Here is a 24,302-nt window from a genome sequence, read left to right on the forward strand (position 1 = left end):
ATTGTTTGTTGTTCCAGCATCTGCATTCTCTTTTGTCTCCTCTTAACTTGGTTGATGGCCTTTCATAAGAATGTTAGAACATTTCCTAATGTATTTATTCTGAATAATCTTGGTGATCATGACACCAGCAGCTATTTCACTTTTATATAGTGTATAACTTTTTCCACTGTTTAGTAAAATAGTTTATTTAAATAATGTTGCACCAATTTGAACCCATTCATTTACTTATGTACTAATTAGGTTTTTTTTGAAAACTTAAGTTAAATATGGAATTTTTTTGTTTATTCTTATCATTGCAGAAGAAGATGTAGAAAATTTCGATGTAACAAACCTGTCCGAAGATGTGCAACGGAACATTGAAGCTGACAGTTTCTGGTGTATGAGCAAGCTATTGGATGGAATACAGGTAAAGTTGTTATCCAAAGTGATAAGCTGATTGATCTCAAACTTTAGTCAGTTACCACCCCACTGCCCATTCCCATGACTGATCCTTGGAAATTCTTTATTTTGCTGTTGCAGTTGGACCAGATTAGTTTGCTCAAGTTTCTCATTTTGAGTCTTAGCTGACTGAGACAGCTATGTGTTCAAAGTTTCTTGTCTGCTGGTCGTCTTGCATTCAGGCCTATTCTTATCATTTTGCATCAGGCATAATCGGATAAAACTGTTTGAAAACCTTCAAAATTATTCAAGGTCCAGATGCTGCCTTCATAAACTTGCAATATTTTGAATGGGCTGTACAAGGTTATTTCAATTACTTGATTTCCATTCTCTGGAAGCTACATTCATCCTCAAACACCCCCCTCCCCTCCCAGCACATCAATCAGCTTCATCTTGAATGTGTCTTCGATTTCGGTCTCTGATTTTGGAACTGGTGCATCTCACCAGGTATATGGTTTTGTGTGGGTGAGGTCCAGTCATTCAAGTTTTATTGTATATGTTTGGGCAGTGATGAAGATGATTGATGAGGGTAGGGTAGTCTCTGTTTTCTACATTTGACAAGCTCTCTGATGGTAGGCTGGTCCAGAAGATATAAGTTGCATGGGATCCAGGTTGAGTTGGTAAATTGGATCCAAAATTGGCTTGGTCGTAGAGGAGCATTTTCCTGACTGGACGTCTGTGACCAGTGGTGTTCTGCAAAGATCAGTGCTGGGACCTCTGTTGTTTTTAATATGTATTAATGATTTGGATGAAAATGTAGGTGGTTTGATTAATAAGTTTGACATTAAAAATTGGTGGGGCTATGGATAGCATGGAAATTTGTCAAAGTATACTGCAGGATATAGATCAGTTGGAAATTTGGACTCAGCAATGGCAGATGGAGTTTAATCCAGACAAGTTTGAGGTTCTGCATTTTGGGAGGTCAAATGCAAGAGGAAGGTATGCAAGAGGAAGGTATGCAAGACCTTTAGGGATATTGATATACAGAGGGAACTTGGGAGTGCAAGTTCATTGGCAAGTTCATCAAAGAAGATGTACAGCATAGTTGCCTTCAAAGTTTGGGGCATTGAGTATGAAAGTTGGGAAGTCATGTTGCAGCTATATATAGGCCACATTTGGAGTATTGTGTGCAGTTTCAGTCACCACATTATAGAATAAATGTGGAGGATTTGGAGAAAGTGCAGAGGAGGTTCACCGGGATGTTGCCTGGATTGGAGCATATTAGCTGTATGTAGAGGTTGGACAGACTTTGATTGCTTTCTCTGGAGTGTTGGAGGCTGAGAGGCGACTTGATAGAAGTATATAAAACTATGAGAGGCATACAGTAGATAGGATAGATAAAGTGTTTCTCCCAGGATGGAAATGTCAAATACTGGAGGGCATAGGTTTAAGATGGGGGGGGAGGGGGTGGGGGTGAGAGGGAAGTTTAGAAGAGATTTGCAAGGCAAATTTTTTTTTTACAGAGTGGTGGGTGTTTGGAGCATGCTGCCAAGGGAGGTGGTAGAAGCAAATGCAATAGCAATATTTAAGAAGCATTTAGACAGATAAATAAATAGGCAGGGAATAGAGAGATATAGACCATGTGCAGACAGATGGGATTAGTTTAGATTGGCATCATGGTTGACACAGTCGTGGTGGGCCCTGAGGCCTGTTCCTGTGCTGTATTCTCTGTAAGAAAACATCAAGGTCCTCAGAACGACAACAAGGTTTCAGGGAATGCAGCTCAGAAAATGAACGGATGGATCAATATAACTACACTCAGAAGATGAAGCATTTTTGGAATGGATCTCCAGAGAAGTAATTGAGGCTTAGCGCATTGGACAAGTCAGAAAATTAGGTAGTGAATTGTATTGTGTGTTTTAATTCTAGTACTGATTAGATGGCTAAAAACACCAATTTGGATTTCTCTAGTCCAACAAAAGCTCAGCTTTCAAAATATTGTGACCTAAATAGTCATCTTAGCCTTTGTTTCTGCCCATGTCATTCCAGCCTTTTACAGTGAAATAAGTGATTTCAGTCAATGTTATTTAAGAACTTACTGGCCCCTATAACATCTTCATTAGTTATGTTTCATGAATTGCCTCAGTTTTTTTTTGAATAACTCTATCCATTTGCACAAGAGGTCGTCCTCTTATTGCTTTGCTTGCTTTTGATTCACTGTTCCGTAAATCTAGTATGTATTTAAAACCTACAAAATAGTGTGGTGTTCTCCTGATTCTCAACAAATGTGACGAGGATCTTGTGGAGCATTGGACTGAATCATTAACTGAAGCATCTAAAGAAAAGTGCTGTTTATTAACTATAAGCACATGATTGAACTAATTGCATGAAATATTGACACTTTGCTCAAAAGTTTAGATTGAAATAGTGAAGGTAAAATATATGTTTGGAATCATTAGTTCAGGGGAGGGCTATTAAGTCCCTCAAGCTTGTTCTGCCATGCAGTCAGATCATGTGTGATCTCTTTTCGTAATTCTATTAATATTGCTTGATTATTTTGGCTAATGAAAATCTACCTATCTCAGTTTTTATTTTTAATTGAACCAGCTTTTGCAGGGAGGGAGTTCCAGATATCTGATAGCCTTTTTGTGAGGTATAGTTTCCTGATATCACACATGACTGGTCTGGCTCTCATTTGAAGGTCAGGACCAACAATGCCAAAGGAAGCATTGTTCCTATGTACCCAGTCAAATCCTCCAAGAATGTCATCTCCCTTTCTCTTGCCCCTTTTCCCTTTCCATCTTGCATTTGCTTAACCATTCTTGTACCAAAATCATTCTTGTCAATCTCCACAGTGTGCATGCCAAGAACATCATAACTTCCTGTACATTTAGTTCTCAGAACCACTCACGGTACTCTAAATAAAGTCTAAATAAAGTTTTAAGATACTAAAACATAACTTCCATCCTTTTGTATTTTTCTCCCCTTGGAATTTAGGGCAATGTTCCATTTATCATTCTAATTATTCCTTGTACCTGTCCACATGCTTTTAGTTGTTGCTTTACATGAATTCTCCAAGTCTGCCTACTTGTCCACAATTCTTAGGTTCCCATCATTTTGACATCCACAGTATTTTCTGTCACTTCTATTGATCTCTGCCTGTTTCACTATTTCCCACTCACTTTAACCTGTTTAAGTTGTTGTGTAACTTTTTGCTCCCATTCTTCTGCTTATTGTTGTAGTTGACTTCTATTATCTTGCATTTATAAAAATGATGAAAAATTGACATGCCCATGAAGATGGGATTAGTAATCCCGTTAATTAAAGCACGTAACCTATTATTTGCACACTTTATCTCTAATCTCTTAAATAGTTCCTTATCCATATCAAGAAATGTGTACACACTTTCATTTTTGTCATCCTAATTGAAATCCATTTATCCCTTATCTGCACTATTACTTACCCTAAAAAAAATCAATTAGCTTTATTGGCCAAGAATTTAAAATTCATGCAGGCTCTCTCTAATGGTTTCAGCATTACCCAAGTTCTTATTTTGTCCAAAGTGATAGATTCCAACAGTTTTACACTTTTTATTAGTGGTTGGCAAAATTAGTTAATATTGGTCATTTGAAAAATTCCGGTCAATAAAATTGCATTATTTTTAGTCTTCGTAACTGTAAGTAAATCAAAGTGACAAAATTCACAGGGTGACGTGATTTGACTGAACACTGATATTAGAGGAATACTTGTTAGAAACCAAGATAAAGACTGGTTCAAATTGTCATCTGTGTTTGCCTGGGGTGGATGCAGCAAGTTAGTCAGCAAGGTTTGAGCAACAACTAAGCCATCGGCAAATGGTGAAACTGATCTCAAAATGTTCCTGATATTTTTTAACATCAGTGTTGCCTTCTATGTTATACTTGCACTGAAGAGAGACATCCAGCCAAAGGGGTCCATGCCAGCTCTTGGGGAGCAATCCCATTTGTTCCATTCCCACTCTCCGTATTTCCCTGTAATCCTTCTACTTCACACAGTCCATCAACCTCCTCCTGATTTGTTTTGTGTGTAAATTAAACAGATAATTTCCAGAAGCCAATTAACCTAATGGAGCATCTTTAAGTTATGGGGAAAACCTATGCTCCCAGAGGAAAGCACCCAATTATGGAAAAAAATATCTAAATTCTGCAGGACAGCATACATGATCAGGTTTGAATCTGTGTCTCTGGAGCTGTGTGGCAGCAGTACTAATTGTTATACCACTTTGCCATCCTATCAAAGCTGTCATAGATTTTAAATGTTACTGTCACTCAGGGACAATTAAAAAACTATTAAAATGTAAACAAATAATTAGAAAAATTGAAAAAAATAGCAATAATGTTCATTAAAACATACAAAATCACTTTGATTTTTTTTAGAAGTAATTGAAGCAATTTTAAAAAAAAACATGCCTTCCCCTTTGCTTCATAACCTGTTGGCCTAGATTTCTCATTGAAACTGTGGGATCTCAAAACCTGTCTAATACTGGGGAATCTTGGCAAAACTGCAAAAATATATTCATTTGTAATTCACTTTTGTTATAATTTTGCTTTTAAACTTTAAGAAAGGAGAAAAGTGAGTGATAGACTTATGTTTAATGTATAAGAATATGTTCAGCTAATTATATTTATCTTGGTAGATATCCTGGATAACACATTAACATTAGGAATTTATTTTTAAAAAGGCTCATGTTTTGGTGTAAACAGCAGTTGTCGACAAAAAGCCTGGTAGCTTTAGAGTTTTTCTCAAGATTGTTGCTTCAATTTACTTATTCCAGCATTTTGAAAGATTATTTATTAAATTGTTATTACAGTGATAGAAGTAACATTTTGTTTATTTATCATAGTCCCAATAGCTTTTATGTAATTTATTATGATCATTAAGTCCCTGGATTACTCAAGTAAAGGTTACAGAGTTAGCTGAAAATATCTGTGTTTCCACAATGTGGTTAAAGAGGAAATGTTCTGACTTTTGATAAAATGCAGTAGGTTTGATTTATAATTAAAAAAAAACTATTGATAGAAAGAATGCAATTTTTTTTTAAATTGCCCACTTTCTGTATTTGACCATTTTGCGTGCATTTGCTAAATTTAAGTGATTGATCAGCATATACTCCTTACAAAATATGTGGTAACAATTAACCTGGTTAATTTACATGCTTAGAAATTGAAAAAATGTCTTTTTAACAGTCCATTTGTGGCAGGCAAGCTAATTTTGGCTTGAGGTCCTGCTGTTGGATCGTGCCTCAAACTCCGTGTCCTGCAGTAAAGACCTTATGCAATCAAATCCTTTCTATTGGATAATATCAGTGAATGGGGAAGATGAAGAGAGGGCATGTTTCCTTTCCTGAAATGCACTGGATTAACAGCAGTCCACGGAGATGCATACACTGTGCAATATTTTGAACCACCATCATATTCTGTTATTTTTCTCTTTTGACAATGAACTTGATATTGAAAATAGATCTTGGTTAATAATGATTAGACCTTCTGCCATTATTTAAGCAACCACTTCTTGTTTTCTTGAAGGACAATTACACTTTTGCACAACCAGGGATTCAGAAGAAAGTAAAAGCACTTGAAGAACTCATCAGTAGAATTGATGGTGAGTCTGGAAGATATTATTGTAAGGTGGGATTCTTCACTAGGATGGTAGCTATTTTTATGCATTTGTCAAGGTATCATTGTTAACATAGGTGTATACTTGTCTGTGGAAATACATTTTATTCATGCTAGGGTGAGTGGATATACGAGGAAAATTTGGCTTATGATTTTTTTGTGTAATTCATTGGTCTGTTGTCCTATTACAGCTGATTTTAATTTTAAAAAAATAATTAATTCAAGTTTATTTTATCATTGTGCCTTTTCTATCAGGGTAACCTAATGTACAGTGGCAAATTGATTAACAAGAAAAAAATTCAGCTTTGTATTGATACTCACTAGACATGCTATTATATTATGCTGAATTTTGCACATGAACCTATATTATATACTTTAGTTTCACAGGACGTTATCCATTTTTTTAAACCTCTGTTGCACGCTGAGAGATTCAAGACAATAATAAATGGTCTGCAAATAATTTGAAATAATTAAATGTCTGCTTTATTGACACCATCAGCATCTTGGTTGTACTGTGTTTCTGTTTGACTTGATTTTATAGTAGAACATTTATTTGCACATAGAAGTTGTGCTATGCTAGTAAGCTGCTGTGGCAATAATATTTTAAATTAGTAAAAAACTTGTATGGTTCCAGTTTCTCCAAGTTCTGATTTCTAATCGCAGCTGAGTATTGTGGCAGGAGATCAAGTCAATGCAAGGAGCTTTCAACAAAAGAGGAGTAAGTAGAATTTGAAAGACGTCACTCTTGGACAACTTTTACTTGGAGATACAAGGGACTGCAGATGCTGGAATCTGGAGTGAAAAAACAAACTACTGAAAGAATTCAGCAGGTTAAGCAACGTTTGTGGAACTGTTCTATTTGGACCTAAAATGCTTTGGGGTGACTTGCTGATTCACTTCTTCAGTTACATTGGAGATAAAGATGGAGAGGAGCTCAAACTGAGAAGCCACTTAGATTGGAATTGCTGTACACAACTCTGGCTATGTTTGATTCTCTTCACTTCGGCTATTGTACCTGTGAGCCTGTGAGACTAATACTACAGTGTAAATGCTTGTATGAAAGGATGGAGGTGCTGGAGTTGGTCTTCCCTCCACCTCCCTTTTTCTTTTGTGGCAGCCATCATTTCAGTTATACTTAAGGCCACATATTTTAATTTTGAATGACCTAATTTTTTTTATTACAAAACTGCAACAGATAACAATGGAATAGATGGAAGACATTCCCATTGAAAAACAGGGGCAAATACAATTCCTTTATAACTAATGGTAAGCAAGTGGTAATGCAACAGGCAAGAAGTAATGAATGAGGTATTAACTAAATCAAATTTTATGAAGGTCTTTTTTGGTAATTCACAGCAAAATCAGAGCTTTCTTTTTTTCTTAATGGATACCGGCCTTTTCTTCAAAACCTGGACCCCATAAGTGTTCATGTTAACTGAATGAAGAAACTTGACATGTATGAAGCTACATCAAGCCAGTGAAATTTGTGGAGAAATTGAAGTTGCAGCTTGATGCCTCTCGATTCTGATACGCTGTTTTCTGATATAGTGGCCTAGATTTGAAAGTTCCACCATTACTCAAAAAGAAAAAACAGTTTTGCAGGCACGTGATGGTAGAGATCCAACAGAAAGCCCATGACCTAAAGAACAGTGGAAAGAGCGCATGAGGCTCAGAAACTCACTGATAGCCATGACATTCATGGGTGCTTCAGCACAGTTATGGCTGTCCGTGGTCCACGCGCCCAAAGGACCACCCCAATGAGTGCCAAGAAATGGAGGTGAACCTACCAAGGCCAAAGAGGTTGTCAGTCCCTGCTAGAAGAAACATTTCGAAGTCTTCATCAGTCACGACTTTGTCCTTCACATGAACACTCTTGACTGCATCCCACAGAACCTATTCAGTCTGGCCTTGCTGTAACTTCTGACAACAAAAGTTCCTAGTCTGACTAAAAAAACAAGGCCTCAGAAGTGGGTGATATCCCTGATATTGTTTTAAGACTAGGCAGTGAAGAGTTTCAGTTTCAAGTACATCATCTCTGGGAAGATGAGGATATACCAGAGACATCAGTCTTGCTATTATCGTGAAATTACTAAATCACAAAAATTACCATAAATCATATTTTAGACTTTTCTTATGACTTATCAGAATGGAGGCCGGTGACTAGTGGTGTGCTGCAGGGGTCAGTGTTGGGACCCTTGTTGTTTGTTATTTATATAAATGATTTGGATGCAAATGCGCAAGGATTGATTAGTAAGTTTGCGGGTGACTCTAAATTAGAAGGTGGTGTTGATAGTGAAGAACGTTATTGTAGATTACAGGGGGATCTTGATCAGTTTGGGAAGTGGGCCGAGGAGTGGCAAATGGATTTCAATACAAATAAATGTGAGGTGATGCATTTTGGAAAGTCAAGCCAGCGTAGGATTTGTACTATGAATGGTAGGGCCCTAGGGAGTGTAATGGAATAGAGGGACCGAGGAGTACAAGTGCCTAGTGCATTGAAAGCAATGTCACAGGTAGACGGTGGTGAAAAAGGTGTTTAGCATGCTGCCCTTCATCAGTCAGGGCACTGAGTATGGTAGTTGGGACTTTATGTTGCAGTTGTATAAGTTGTTGGTGAGGCCGCACTTGGAGTACTGTGTACAGTTTTGGTCACCCTGTTATGGGAAAGACATGGTTAAACTAGAAGGAGTGCAGAGAAGATTTACAAGAATGCTGCCAGGACTAGAGAGCCTGAATTATAGGGAGAGGTTGGCCAGGCTAGGTTTTTATTCCTTGGAACATAGGAGAATGAGGGGCAACCTTATAGAAGTGTTTAAAATTATGAGAGGCATAGATAAGGTGGATGGTCACAGTCTTTTCCCCAGGGTAGGGGAGTCCAAAACTAGGGGGCATAGGGTTAGGATGAGAAGGGAGAGATTTAAAAAGAACGTGAGGGGCAACTTTATCACACAGAAGGATGCTGAGTATATGGAAGGAGCTGCCAGAGGAAGTGGTTGAGGCAGGTACAATAGTATCATTTAAGAAGCACTTGGTTAGGTACATGGAGGGGTGGGGCTTAGACGGATATGGGCTGAACCCAGGAAATTGGTACTAGCTGGGTGGGCACCCTGGTCAGCCTTTTCTGGTTGAGGGCCTGTATCTGTGCTGTATTGCTCTATGACTTATTTGGAGGCTATTTGGCCCATCAATACTATGCTGGATCTCAAAGCAATCCTAAGAATTCCATTCCTCCATTTCTTTCCCTGTAACCTATTCTCTCACATGTGCCCATTAACACCCTCCCCACTCCAATTCTTCCACCACCCACCTACATAAGGGGTAATTTACGGTGGACAATTCACCTAATGATGTGTTGGTTGTCAAGACATGGGAGGAAATTTGAGCACCAAAAGGACATGTACAGTCATGGGGAGAGTGTGCAAACTCCCACACACAGCACCAGAAGTTAAAATCGAACTTGGGTTACTGGACCTCCTGAGATAGTTGTACTACTTCCAGCACCACTGTGCTACTCCGACTCCATCTTGTATTTGCTTTATGGTGGCATGCAAGCCATGATCATAACCAGTGGGTCCAGAACAGGGCCAAACTTAAGACTGGTGTCAACCAAGCCTGTGCATTTGCCCCACAAATTTCCTTGTCAAATTTTCTTCACTACAGTGCCCCTTACCCCCTACAAATTTCCCATGGAAGTGGAACTAATCTTCAGAGATAATGGGAAACTGTTCAACTGACGGCAACTGCAATACAGAACCAAAATTGTCTCAACATCAGTTATGCAGTTGATGCTTGTGCTTACTCGTGCTCGGAAGCTGAGTCGACTTGTTCACTGAAGCATAGGAGAGGGCAGACCTTGCACTCAGCAACTGCAAGACAAAAATTTTCGACCAGCCAGCTCCCATTATAAGGCACCACGCTCCAACAAGCATTTCAAGGTGGGACCTTGGAAAACATAAATCACTACTTTCACTCAGGAGCCACCCTTCAGTGAAGGCAAATGTTGATAATCGAATCCACCATGACCTTCGATATGCCAACACAGCATTTGGTCAATTGAGGAAAAGAGTGTTTGAACATCTTGACTTCAAACTTGGCATAGCTACAGGACAGCTGAGATCAGGTCTACCTACAGCAGGTACCCCAAGGTTCTGGAAAGATATTGCAAACAGTTCCTCTGCAAAATGATCCTCATTTACTGGAAGGATAAGTAAACCAACATCAGTGTCTTATCCTATGCCAACATCACCAGCGTTGAGGCTCAAGTTATACCCAAATGACTACAATGGCCAGGTCACATGGTTCGCATGCCTAACACCAGACACCCTAAAACAAAAACAAAATCAAGGATATGCTCATAGCCACCTCAAATTCAACATCCTTGCTAACTTTTGGGAATTCCTGACCCATGACCACTCTAAGTGGAGAAGGAGCATTCACAGTGATAATGAAAATCTTGAGTCCATGATTTGGGAGCGTGCAGAAGTCCTGCATAAATGGTGGAAGGAGCACACCACCTCACAGACTATTCACCCTCCTGCTCTGTTTGGCCTCTCCTGCACCATTTGTGGAACAGCCTGCAGTTCTCACATTAGTTTCATCAGTCACCTCAAAACCAAAGTGGAAGCAATTTATCTTCAATCCTGCATATCTGCTTTAAGAAAATACGTGGAGTGGTGGCATTGCACAGTGGAAGTTTTTAAATGATGGACAATAATATCTTCTATTTAATTTAGTTTCATTGTGTGTTCTGAGTATCCATAAACAGAAAAAAAATCCTGATTGGCTGATATTTACAAATGTGCAAGATACACTTACTGCACTAAGTTGAATATGTTAGTTGTATTTTTTTTCCAAATCCTTTAGTTACCATGTTCAAATCATATCGCCTTCAAATTGAAGCATGCATAACTTAAAAAGCATGACCTCCAAATAAGAACAAAAGTCATATCATTAAAAAAATCTTGAGCCAATTTGTCTGTTGTGTTTCAATGGGCTTGTGTCTCTGCTGTTTTGTCATACGTTCATATAGATTCAATGAGATGGAAAATGTCAACTAATTCCATGGTAATCAATACAAAAGTTGTTTTTTGTGTTATGCCATTGTCATCATACACCAGCTACTTCATTTGTATCCTTCTTTTCCAAAAATATCCTGCCATAAATTGCCATTTTGGCAATGTGTGTGTTTTTTTAATCTTACCATTGTCCTTCATGGCCATTTTCCTTCATTGAAGTCATTGCACAATCACTTTTTGCACCATCTTGCACCTGATGGAGATTTTCATGGTGAATTTGCTGTGTAGGTTTCAGGCAAAGTGCTCAATTGCTACTCCACCTCAACTTCATGAGGTCACAGAGGGAAGTGCCAGCATTTTGCTGTGAAATATTCATGTAAAGCAAAATTGGAGTTGGTTGGATTCAATAGTTCATTGTGCTAAATATTGGAAATATTCAGTTGGTCAAGTAGCATCGAGGAAGACGGAGACTGGGTGAATATTTCAGGGCAGTGACCTTTGATTATAAAAAAAATTCATAAAATATTCTGAAACATTTTAGTTCTTTCAAATTTCAGGTCAAATATATCTACAATAAAGAGCAAATGCGGAAGGATTCATGTAGTCAATCAGTATTTGTGGACAAATTCATGTCAGTTACCTTTTTTGTTAATGTTTCCTGCACATGCGGTTCCCTTTGTTTTTAAAATTTATCATGCATTTTAGTTTGAAAAGGGATTTTTGGAGAAAGCCAGACACTTGATTGATTTTAAACTTTTATGTGAACTGAGAGAAGCACTTTAATGAAAGATAGAAAGCTATGAAGGAACATTTCTCTCCTATTAATTCTGTAATTATTGTTTCAAATAAATACAGAATTGAGAGAATTGTTGTTTCCAATAATTACTGTTTTATAATGTCAGGAGATGGTAAATTTTACATGCTTAACAAAGGTGATGAACTTATGGATGTTGCATGGAAGAGTACCCCACACTTCATAAAAAGCACAAATTTATAATAGGCTAACTCTCCAGCTGAACCTGATAAATTTACTTCAAACTTTCAACTGTATCATGGCTGCTTTTCATAACATTGAAACATGGTGTTCCTTCAATAATTTAATTAACTGATTTGTTTTTAACAATTCATAGCTGTTGTTTTTGAATGAGATCATTTACAAATGTAAGCATAAAAAATTATTCCTAGATTAGCATAATTTAATTCCATGTAACAGAATGAAATTCAATTTATAATCTTCACATAGTTTAAGCATTATAGTTAGTAGAGATTTGTACAGTACCTTTGAAGTCTTATAATGTTCTTTCAAAGTAATTATGGTATTGCTGAACAGTATGAATAAATTAATCACAATCTCATGCTGGATAGTTATGACAGTGGCAAATATTTAAAATCAACTGAGCTTCTATCAGCGAACAGAGTTAATTTTACTCTTGTTCATCAGCAGTGTGGCCTGTATACTGGATGATATTGAGCATATTTGCTCTCTATCGACAGGTTAACCATACCACCAAACAATTTTGATCTTTAGAAAAGATGGTTGATTCTGGAAAAAAAAATTCATATCACATAGTATGTCAGGAATGGTGTGGCTGAAAATCTCCTAGCATTAAATTATGAGATTACAGAGCATCTGTGTTCTGAGATGTACCCATAGAGTCATTTGTGCTTGCCTCTCACTGACTGTGTATCCAACAGTGTAACAAAATTTGGCAATTCGTAGGTCCTAGTGAAAATACAATGACCCTGGACAAAGGGTTAAGTATCTTATAATGTTCCAGAGATTTTTTGGGCCACATTTCCTCTACTTGAAAATCCTTCCACCAATACAGAGTACTTTAAAGATGCTGTTTCTACTTTGACAGATGTCCACCAGAATGTAAACACACATTTGTTCTTCAATGCTTGCATAATGCTGAACTTAGAAACATTTTCTATGCTTTTGTATGCGCACAACCAATTCTTCTCCATTTCTTTCCTTCTATTATTTAATCCTGCACTCTGTTATCTTTAGCCTGTGTACCTGAGACTCGTAAGTTTCATAAGAATGTTTGGGTCATAGAAATAACAAATAAAGACAAATTTGCACCTTGGGTATTGTTTAAGGTATAGAAAGAGTTCTAACACTTGAATCTTCAGTTACAATGATGTTCTGAGAGAATGGTCAAAGAAAAATGCAATTGATGAAATAAAATCAAAAAAAAATTTGGAAATGAAGAATCAAAATTGGAATGACTGATAATCTGAAATTATTGAATTTATTGTTGTTTCTTGTAGGCTGAAGAGTGCCAATTCAGAAGATGAAATGTTGTTCATCTGGCTTGTACTGAAAAAGATGTAGGGAGTAGGGGCAGGGGAATCAGGACAAAACCCAGGAAATGTCAACTTGCCCCACAAAGTTTCTCTAATTCATATGCTATGATTCATGAAATATTACGCTGCTTCAGGTTTTCTGTGAGCTGAGGAAGGAGTGGTGGAGGAAGGGGGCAGGAGGAATGCCATTGAAAGACGGTTGGGTTAGTGTCAGCCTTGAGTGTTAATACTTGAAATGGGGACTGATGCTGCAAGAAATTTCATGATCTTACTGGATAGGTCAAGATGAACTCTAGAGCAACAGAAGTAAGGCTCCTTCATGCTGATGCTGACTCGGTTTGTGTGGTTAATCGCATGACTGTCACTCTAACCACATCCACCACATATCCCAACCTCAGCTCTCTCTGTCACCAACCTCTGCCCTCCATCTTTGACATTCCACCCTACTGCCATCCACAAAACAGTCCATTCTCCAAAGGGGTAATGATGACAAGGTTATTGAGGTACCCTGATCAAAGAGGCAGGCCTGCACTGAGTAGGCTGGTGCCATGATGAAGATGCAGAGGGACATGGAGTCTGCTGCACCATATTCAGGAGAAGTCCATCTCAATCTTTCACAACAATTTAAGCAGAGCTTGGGGAACCAGGGCAAGGCCTCTGCTCCAGCTGGTGTGTACATTTTGCTGGATATTGGTGGCAATTTCATCACGTTGTGCTTACTGGTTCACTTGGCCTGCTGTGGAAGCACTCGTTTCCTGCTTCTCTGCAGGTGTACTATAATCCAGCCAGGACAGGCAAAATGCCTCTAGGTAGCAACTTGATGTCAAGATTCAGCAGAGGTGCCACTGGTGAGCAGTTCACTATTGTCATTGAGCAGCAAGATGCCCTTCTTTGAGGATATTCTGTGGACACAGTGATGCTACATTTAAGAAGCTTATTGTACCCAGCCACATTTCCCCAATGAAGTGTCCCTTTTAAATCCAATTTTGAAATCCAATTTATATCATGAAGGAAGAAATGGGAGTTCAATGGAAAATGATGTCATTAGGAGCACATCAGAGGCTGGAAAAATGTCAGGTGCACCAACATAAAAAGTGCACATTTGTTTTGTCCAGCCTTGTGAAATCTTGGCCAGCTCCTGGAAATAATCACTAGTTCGATCAAATAGATTTTTGCACAATTTGCATTTAAAATACAAGTGATAATTAATCCCATTTCTAGACAATTGTTCACAAAAGCATTTTTAGGTGTTATCTTGAAACCTGAACAGACATTCGTCTCCAGTACTTGATGGTTTTGAGAGACATGGTTGTAAGGTGACCAATGATCGGAACTAAAAGTTCTGGGATACTTGATATTTTGAAGAATAGGCAGAAGGGTAAAAGAGGTGGGATTGATCTATTAGAGGAATAGCTCAGCACGGTGATCTTGGCTCAGAGATCAAGCTGTAGAATAGGTTTGGTTGGAGATAAGAAAAGTCATTGGTGGGAATATTCCACTGGAGTTGTCATAAGTGGATCATTTTCAGGTTGGTAAACTTCAATTGAGTGGGGTATACAGGGATTGACACTGAGCCTTAACTATTTGCAATCTCCATTAATGAGTTGGATGAAGGAACAGAATTTTCCTACATTACAAAGATGAGTGGGTAAACAAATTCTGAGGAAGACATAGAAACCCGACAAAGGGATATAGATTAGCTACCCTCAGTGAGGAGAACATTTTAATTGGTCTGTAATTGCAAAAAATTAACAGGCTGAATAATATAAGGCATTTACATCATTGTAAGCTATGGACTTGCTTGAACCTGCATGTGCAGTCCATCACCAAAGCCTAGTCTTTTTTTTGGGATTCTCCAGAACACACCAAGGAAATGCCCTATGCCATTGTCAAACCTGGAGTAGAATTTAACCTGCATTCATTTCAGTGGGAATTTTCAGCCCTTGGAACAGGGAAAGCAAATGATTTTTATTTTAATTATCTTCCTGCAGTTTATTAATAATTTTCAATTTATTTTGTGCTTTAATGAAGTTTACCTTTTTTATAGTAATTTTTTTAAATTAATAATTTACATCAATTTTAATTGTTTTAAATGTTTTTTTGCATGTCAAAGACACTTAAAAATTCTTAAAACTGCTTTATGGCATTGACAGAAAGCGAAAAACTGCTTCCAACTTTGCCATCTGTCAAATTCTACCAGGGTGTTCTGAGTTTGGGGCCTCAGGACAAAGCTGTTTGAAGTCTCATTGTTGTTGAGGTCTCACTGTGCCTCACTATGCCTCAAGAATCCAGAGGCCCAGCAAGGTTCTACCTATGTATCCATAGGTTATAAGGATGGGGAAAATTGCAGACAGGCTGAGTCCGAAGAGATTTAAGCCATTAACTCATTGCAGTTTGTGAATCTAGAAATTATTATAAAGTATTTGAAGCAAATGTCTGTGGTTTGGTTTAAGCAGGAGAAGACTGTGGAAAAAGTTGCAAACTTTATAAGTAGCCACATTTAAAAGAAAGTTGTACTCAGTGATTATCAGTGTCCTGGGTTTACGATAATTATGCTGTATTTATTTGACCTGAATATACCATTATCCTTCATGTAGTTATTATTAGCAATGTTGTTTTCTTGATGTCAGAACAATCTTATCAGTTTTCCAGAACATCTTGCATGAATAGGTGGCCAATTTGTCTACAATTTATCCAGAAGCACAGTATCACCGTATCACAGACTTTACCACTAGCTACATAGCACTGTTCGGAGACTCTCAAAACTAGCCAATATAACCTGTTGTACAGTCATTCCATTGCTGAATTCTGTTTGTTGTGAAATTGTATCAACAATTTAGAGCTCTTATTCCCATTGCACTTCTTTCAAAAAAAAGTCACTTGTATCAAGATCATAATAAAACTAGAGTAAAACTTGATTAGCCAGTTACACGCTTGTTCATGCACTATAAACAAGAATATTTGCTCTCCCATGGTAAAGGGATATGTGTCGGGTCTAATTTTGGACTCAAAATTCTCTCCTTCATGCTCAGTATTTTGTTATTAACACTCTGAAGAACCCAGCTTTGAATTTGCCAATCTGAGCAGTTTTTCCGATGATGTTAAACACTCAACCAATCATATTGGACAACCCATTCAATATCATCAGTGTTATAAACAACAGATTTTAAAATTGTTCTGTTGTCAGCAGGAGTTGATTTGAACTCTGTTCTGCTCTGATGTCAGAAGTTCACTGCTAGTTCTCTGGTTGCCATTGATGTTTTCTGTTTACATTGTTGCAATTTTAAGGCTTTTTTCAGGATTTGCCTATTTGATTATAGCAGTAATCAAATTGGAATAAAAGTAAGTTTTATGTTCAAATTCAAAGAAAGTTTGGGAAATGAAAAATAACGCACCCCAAAATTGCTCATTATGAAAAGTTATTAAGTCGATAAAATAAGTAATTGGCCCAGCTCTCTTTTAAAATGGAGGAGAAGCAACTGCTGCAAAACTCCTTTTTCATTGTGTCTTGAATCAGCTGGTTAGTTTCAGATTAATACTTGTATGAATACACAGAAGGAATATTTTCAAACAGATGGAGAAAATTTGGATTTTGTTGAAAGAAAAAATGAATTCGCCAGCAACTGTATTAAAAATAGTGGAAATATCATTTATCAATTAAAAATATCTTGCATCTGCCAGATTGAACTGTCGAGAAAATATATTCAATCCTGTGTGTTAACCCTTCGGGAGATGGTGAAGAAATAATGATTTCTAGAAAAGCTAAGCCATGAAGTTGAATTACTTGCATATATCACACATTTCTGTCATACAATTTATGCACAGGACTATCATAAAAGCAGAAATGCACATTTTATTTTGAGTGCCGAGGCAGACTGCTGTTAACAATAAAACTGTTTTCACTGTGTCTGCAATCTTCCTGTTGTGATTGCTGCTTCAGCACTATAAAAGGCCTCATATGCTTTACAAAATTGCAATTTACTGCTGTAAGTGCAGAGTAGATTCAATTTTATGTGAACCTTGAAGAGATGCCTGATTCAATTTGCGGTTGTCTTCAGAGCTATTGAATGTGAACTTTGTTCTCATCCAGTAAGTAGCAAATTGATAAAATACTTTATCCCTTTTAATTACCCTTGTTATAGACTTTAAACATTACTGCACTTCTAGGTGGAAAAGTGTTGGAAAAGCTTGCTTTTTCTATCAGCACAGATTTGTGTTAAGCTTTTTTGTTGCACCCTCTGTATACTTTGCATTGACCCTGTTTAAAACTGAGGAATTTAAATTTGAGTAATTAAGGCTAATCTTAGGGTAGCCATGAAAGTACTGGATTATCATACAAGCCCATCAAATGTCATATAAGTTCTTCAGGGAAGGATATCTGCTCACCTTACCTGGGCTGTCATAAATGTGATTCCAGATCGATCAGTGTGGTTAACTTGAAATTGCTGCCTCAGTTCAGGGGTAATGAAAGCAGGCATTTCCAATGATGTCCAGATCTTGTGAACAAAACGTTTTAAAAATCCCAACTGATTCAATTCCATAAAATTGTTCAGCAAACCAAACCCCTGAAATTATATCAGGAGCATAATTACATGGGTTTGTTAAGTAAATGTATCACTCATACCAAAAAGCATCATATTATCTTCGAAGATAGTGTAACATTGATGATTCTGTTACATATCACAGTGGTTTTTTTTATAAATAAACTTTAAGCTCTAAACTTAAGGGCTGGGGATGGGGCAAACTGGGGAGGGGAGAGGGGTTGGACATGAAGCACTCAAGACTTATTTGGAAATTTGGCTTCAAGAATCTTTACAGTACAAGATCAATTTGAATGACCTGATTGATCTGAGTTAAGGTATTTGAATTCTGTCTTCAAATCTATATCCTACCAATTGCAATAATAATGTCACTAAACAATCCTTATCAATAAATATTCAACTGTTTGGTTCATCTACCTGCTCTCATAAGTTTGGCAAGGTTGCAAGCATTGCACCCACAATTGACAGTGCACACATGCTGGTTGTTTTATCTTCATGTGATCCAACTATCCCAATGTATTGCAGGACACTCATTGACAATCTTCTGTCTTTTTTATACAGGATTAGGTGAAGCAACTACAAAAGTTGGAGGTATAGGGTGATTATTAGAGAGGGTATCTCCAAGGCTATGGCCACTGGTTTCATTGGAGGGATTGAGAGTGCATATCTGTGTATAATTTATGTTCCTGCCCATTTTTCCTCATCCCACTGTTTTAGAAACAACAGATGATGTAAGCATGTATTTCTTTCTTAGTCCTCTCTACTCACCACAATTGAATTATTGTTCCTTTTTCATTTTAGATTCTTTCTTGCTCCACTTCTGACACAAAATTAGGTATATCAAAGAATCCAGAGATAGAGAACAGTGACTAGCTTTGATACAGAAAGCAGAGAATTGAACTGGAGGGTAGCTATTCACAATGGAAGATGGTGGGTAATGGTATTCCATAAGCATAATGCTGGGATCCCTGTTCTTAATTTGTATTCCACCATTTCGACTTTGGAATCAAAACAAAAGTTCTAAATGCATCAATATTATCAAATTGGTTTGAGGCAGTAATAAATACGGAAAAGACAAATAATTAGCAAATGAAGTTCAACACAGATTAAAGGTATTTTGGTAGGAAGAACTGGGAGGTCATTATTAGAATATGCAAGTCCAGATGGGGTAGAGGAATAAAAGAATCTTGGAGCACAATTATGCCAATCCCAAAGCTGTGCAAAACCAAAACAAACTGAACACTAGGGTTTATTTGTAGAAGGATAGAATTGATGAGTTGGGAAGCTATGCCAACTTATTTTGGTTAAATCACACTGAAGAGAGCTGCATAAAGTCTGTTCGAAAATTGTGAAAGTGATGTTGAAGCATTGGAGATAATGCAGATAAGATCTTCAGTGATGATTACAGAATTGCAGTAGTTACATAACAGGAAAGAATGCATAAAGTGGGTTAAGATGGTCACTGAGAAATCCAATAGGGAATTCAGAAGTAACTTCTTTACTCAAAGTGACCAGTGTATGGAACTGTGTGTACCACAATGAGTGATTGAGGTGGTTAGGATAGATGCATTTAAGAGGAGGCTGGACAAGCATGCCAAGGAGAAGGGAATAAACAGTTAGGCCAATTGATTAGGATGTGGAAAGATAGGAAGGAGCTGAAATGGAGCAAAAACAGCAGCATGGACTCATTGGGTCGAATAGTCTGTTTCTGTGCTGTGCATCTTATGTCAGAGGATGAAGGTTCATACCACTTGATTTTGTACTCTCAACCCACCATGAGACTGACTGAGGCCAAATTAGAGAAGGGCTTGTCACATGTGAGGCACTAGGCACAAGTACTAAGATACCAGGATGTGGAGAAATGATGCGACAGGTGGCTGTTCACCAGTGATGAGAGTCAGTTAAGAAAACTCTGAGAACTTTGAGCGTGGCTGCAGAATAAAGCTGATGGACATAACAATCACTGGAAGGCCAATCAAAAAGCCTGCCCACAGCAAGAACATCAAGGATTCAAACTCAAGCTTGTCATTGGGCTTATTGCAGAACATGGAGCCCACTCCTTCTAAAGTGAATCACAGAATCAACTGTATTAGCATTTCCATGGAGCTCTTTATGATGTAGCCTCAGGAGGTCAATGTCAGAGATTTCATTACAACCAAAAAAGCATCCATCAATGTCTTAACTGCTGTCTTAGAAGCTCGGACTGCTACTTTTGTGATTCTAATTCACTGTTGACAGGGGTTCCAGAAGATCAACAGATCTGTAGTAGTACTGTACTGGGAGAATGACAGTGGCTCTAAAGAACTGGAACTTGCTCAGGATAATAAGGTTTATGCTTTCATCCATGCTGCTCTAACTGTGCCTCTTCCTGTTTCTGTGAATCAGATTGGTGTAGTCAAGTTTGAAATGGTGCATTGTGAAACTTATAGGCACATTGCTGCTCAATATTACCACCACCTCCACAGCCCCCCCACCCCCCAACCAAGGCTACCTACACTTTCCTCATTTGGAAGCCAACAGCCTTGCATGCTTGAGCCATTGGAGAAGTGTTTTGTGAGAGCATTGAAGGATAAAGATGGATGAATATCAGGCACAAAAGGAATATGCAAAGTTAATGAGTTTCATTTTACATTCCTTAATTAATGACTGAATTAATCAAATGGACTTGAACATGCATTTCGTGATTTTTTTTCACTTCTGGGGTAAACTGATAGAGAACCTTAAATGTTGTCAGGAGAAGAGTCGTAGGACATCAGTGGAGGAAGGTAGAGCATGTAGGACAGTGAAGGGATAGGTGTAGCTCATATTGCTGATAAATGTTCTGGTCATGTCGAAAAGGGGCAGTGCTTGTTGCATCCTCTTCCTTTTCTGTGTGCTTTCTCCTCAACCCTCTTCCAACAGTTTGTCTTGTTTGACGTGCTCTTTCTTCAGATCCTCATGGAAGTAGCGAGGATATCTATGTCTGGCAGCAACATTTTTCTAAACATTGTTTTAAGTGACATGTAGTGCTGCAAGACCAAACAGTCTACTTGCTGTAGAGTGCTTAAACTTTAACCAAGTATAGAAAATCTCCAATTTGTGCAACAGCCAAAAACAAAATCTATTAAGTGATCCAGTTTCATTAAGTAGTGCTGTTGGGGGAAGTTTCACATCACCAAGCGCAGTGTTCAATTGTGCAAGTTTGAGTTGTGCATCAGTTCGAGAGTGCAGTTGCAAAATGGAAGCAAAGGCTTCAGATCAGCATCATACACCAATCTGTATTATAATCTCTGTGCCCTGCATTCTGTAGTGGTCATTGGACACGTATGCACACAAACCCTTTTACCAGCATGATATCATGTACACTTTCTGTCAGAGATTTTCACAAAAGTGAATGCTTCTCTAACGCTATTTTGAGCGCGAGTTTGGATACACTTTCAGATCCAATTTGCTTTCTTGGTCCATGTGAAAAGTTCTAGTTTTTTTTTTAAAAAAAGGCCTTGTTTATTCTGGATATATTTGTGTTATATTAGTGTATGAATTTCATACAATGTAACTTCTCATGTTCATATTTATAATGAAACTGGTTATGTAAAGTGGTCATCCGGTGATCGCAGTTTGTATATTCTAAATCTAAGCCTGCGTTGCAGTGTAACCCTAATTCTCCAACTAGGTCTATTTCTGTTTCCCAAACTGATATAACTGTTGACCACAATAGGATATCAGTTTTATATAATGAATTTAATATTTTAAAGAAATGTTGTGTCTGTCAGCTCTTCCTTTACATTTCTTGCCATGGAATATAACAAGACTTCACATGCTCATTGTTTAATATTTTGATATACTCTTGCATTTAACACATCATCTTGAAGAAATTTATACAAGTGTGTAACATGATAAAGTTGGATGTCAAACGATATAAGATATCCTTAGAATTAAAGGAGGAAATGCTGAGTAGATTCTGGGAGGAAATTCTAGAATATCGTGCTCAGTTGGTGAGGGTGAAATCTGTGGAACCAAGAACTCCTCATTCAGCTGCTTGAAACTTGTTCCACTACCTAGAATTTGTGTCCTTTCCTGGGAGAGGACAGGATCGCACCTGTATCATAATTGGTGCAGAAGCTGATTGAAATATACTGCAATGTTAATTGGGGGAGATTCTTCTCTCCCAATTTTGAGGCTCTGTCAAATGCAAATTCTTTTTCAGAAACATTTTTGCTGAAAACCATTGCATTTCGCAGATACAAATTGTCAGCATTGCCATCTTCAGCACTTGTACAGATGAGCTCATGTATTTTGCCTGTGTGCCCATAATCTTTGACAGTGAATATTTTGCAAAATATTTACTAGAACAAAATAACTAAGCTGATCATGCACTCACAATATATCTAACAAGCATAACTAGACAAAAATTAAAAGCAACTTTTTCATTTCATTGTCATGGAAGTCTATGTAATGTTCCTACTACCATTTTCATTTGAATCAATCTGGTATGGACATGCACTTGAACTTGGGACCTAATGCTCAGTTTTGGCTCTGCAGTTGGTATACTTGGCTTTACAAAAAAAGCCATGAGCAAAATTATCTGAAGGTGTGTTTCATGCATTTTTCTCCACAGAGCAAGTCCACATTCACTTCCGGAAATATGAGGTAGAATACTTGCAGTTCGCATTCCGCTGGATGAATAACTTGTTGATGCGGGAGCTGCCACTCCGATGCACCATCCGTCTTTGGGACACATATCAGGTAAATGTTGCAACACTGCATTCTTAATACTTTCAAGTTAGTCCAGTGTTAACTCTTCTAACTTGTGCATATGCACCTTTTAATGCAGGCCAGGATTTAAGATGGTTTGCACTGACTTAAACTGAAGCCAGTAAACTGATGCCAGAAAGAAAGAAACAAAGTTTGTAACAGCTTGATTTTGACATGTTCCATTGAGTGGCATTTACGTGCATTGATGTGTAACGTAAGATCTTTCAAATGTTGTCCAAGATCTGATATCATGTCTGATTTATTTATGATCTCTTTCATCTTGAGTATTTTATTCTTGTGACTTGAATGTTAACATATGGAAATCAGCTACCATAATTATTTACCAGCTTAGGATACGAGATGGCAATGTGAAACAAATGTGAAAGATGAACTGCTGAAAAAAAAATTATAGGCTTAGCTGTAAGTCATACTAAATAGAAATTTTAGAAGTTTGTTACAGTGTACAATTAAATCTCAACACAAACCTAACTTGACCAGGCCGACCTGAACTGAGCTGAGTACTTAGTTTTTTTTCCCATAATGCACCTGAACCAAAGGCATTTGCAGAAAAATGAAGAAAGAGACTTGTTATATGGCACATTATTGTTATAAACCAGGAAAAGGATAGATGCAGTAATGCTAAGCAAATCATTCTGAAGTAAATGAAGTAAGGAGCCGGGCTAGCACATCAACGCCCAGCCTAACCTCACCAGACATTACAGTCAGGTCCAATTTGGCAGGGATCAGGTGGCAAGGCTCAATACTAAGTATATGCAATTAATGTGATTTTGCTATGTTTTCAAAAGACATGGATGATAAACACCTGGTTTTATGTTGCAATACTGTGCATCACTTGTATTTTAAAAAAAAAAACTTTATACTCTGTTTCTAAAACACAAAATATTCATAATAATGACTGATTGCTCCAGGGACACTTACTATTTTATAAATGCTGGAAAATCTCTTGTTGCTAGCATTATTATATCACGTAAGCACAATTGTACAGATTTTGCTGGAATATACAGGTGGTTCTATTTGAATTATCTTGTATTTTTGCGTTTCTTCAGGTGCTCTTCTCCATTAGTATTTTTCAGTACAATGTACATTTGGACTCACCCATCAAGTCTGTTGATTGATGCCCATTTTGCTGAGATTTTCCAGTTTTTGTGTTGCGGTATCAACTTCAAGTTGCACACAGTACAGGATCCAGTATCCCATTGCTCTCAGTAGGCTGCAGGGAAGAAAGATAGAAGATAAAATCTTTTTAGTCATTTGTTTTGTTTAAGGTTTTAAAATTTTATTTATTTATTTATCTGTCTACTTATTTATTTTTGTTTTATTTTCCTTTTAAATACTTGCTAAATATTTCTTCGCAATATTCTAGAAACATTTTAAATCATTAACAGCATTGACACCTGACAAAGTGAAGGTGATACTTCGCTTGCTCTCAAAGCTACTGGAGCATTTGAGGGACAGGGCATCTTCATTGCATTGCTTAAGGTGCTACCACCTCTCGGGCTTGTCACTGGACTCCCAGAGATGTCAGGTCAGCAACATGAAGCATCTGAAGGCTTCAGGATGAGAAGGACAGATTGAGAAATGGACAGATGTGGAATTGAAATTCAAAGCAGAGAAGTATGAAGTGATACATTTTGATAGGAAGAATAAGA

General features: G+C 37.6%; 1 protein-coding gene across 6 annotated transcripts in view; it reads left to right on the forward strand.

The window, feature by feature from the left end:
• Nucleotides 1–24,302, forward strand: part of LOC127580978 (TBC1 domain family member 22B-like) — a 260,989-nt gene that overhangs the window by 161,399 nt on the left and 75,288 nt on the right. For all 6 annotated transcript variants that reach the window (XM_052035004.1, XM_052035008.1, XM_052035005.1 and 3 more), the window contains 3 exons: nt 300–406; nt 5,943–6,018; nt 22,496–22,623. In XM_052035004.1, coding sequence (XP_051890964.1) covers nt 300–406; nt 5,943–6,018; nt 22,496–22,623 — 311 coding nt within the window. The remainder of the gene's footprint in view (nt 1–299; nt 407–5,942; nt 6,019–22,495; nt 22,624–24,302) is intronic.

This window comes from Pristis pectinata, chromosome 20, assembly GCF_009764475.1.
Source record: "Pristis pectinata isolate sPriPec2 chromosome 20, sPriPec2.1.pri, whole genome shotgun sequence".
NCBI classification, from domain to species: domain Eukaryota; kingdom Metazoa; phylum Chordata; class Chondrichthyes; order Rhinopristiformes; family Pristidae; genus Pristis; species Pristis pectinata.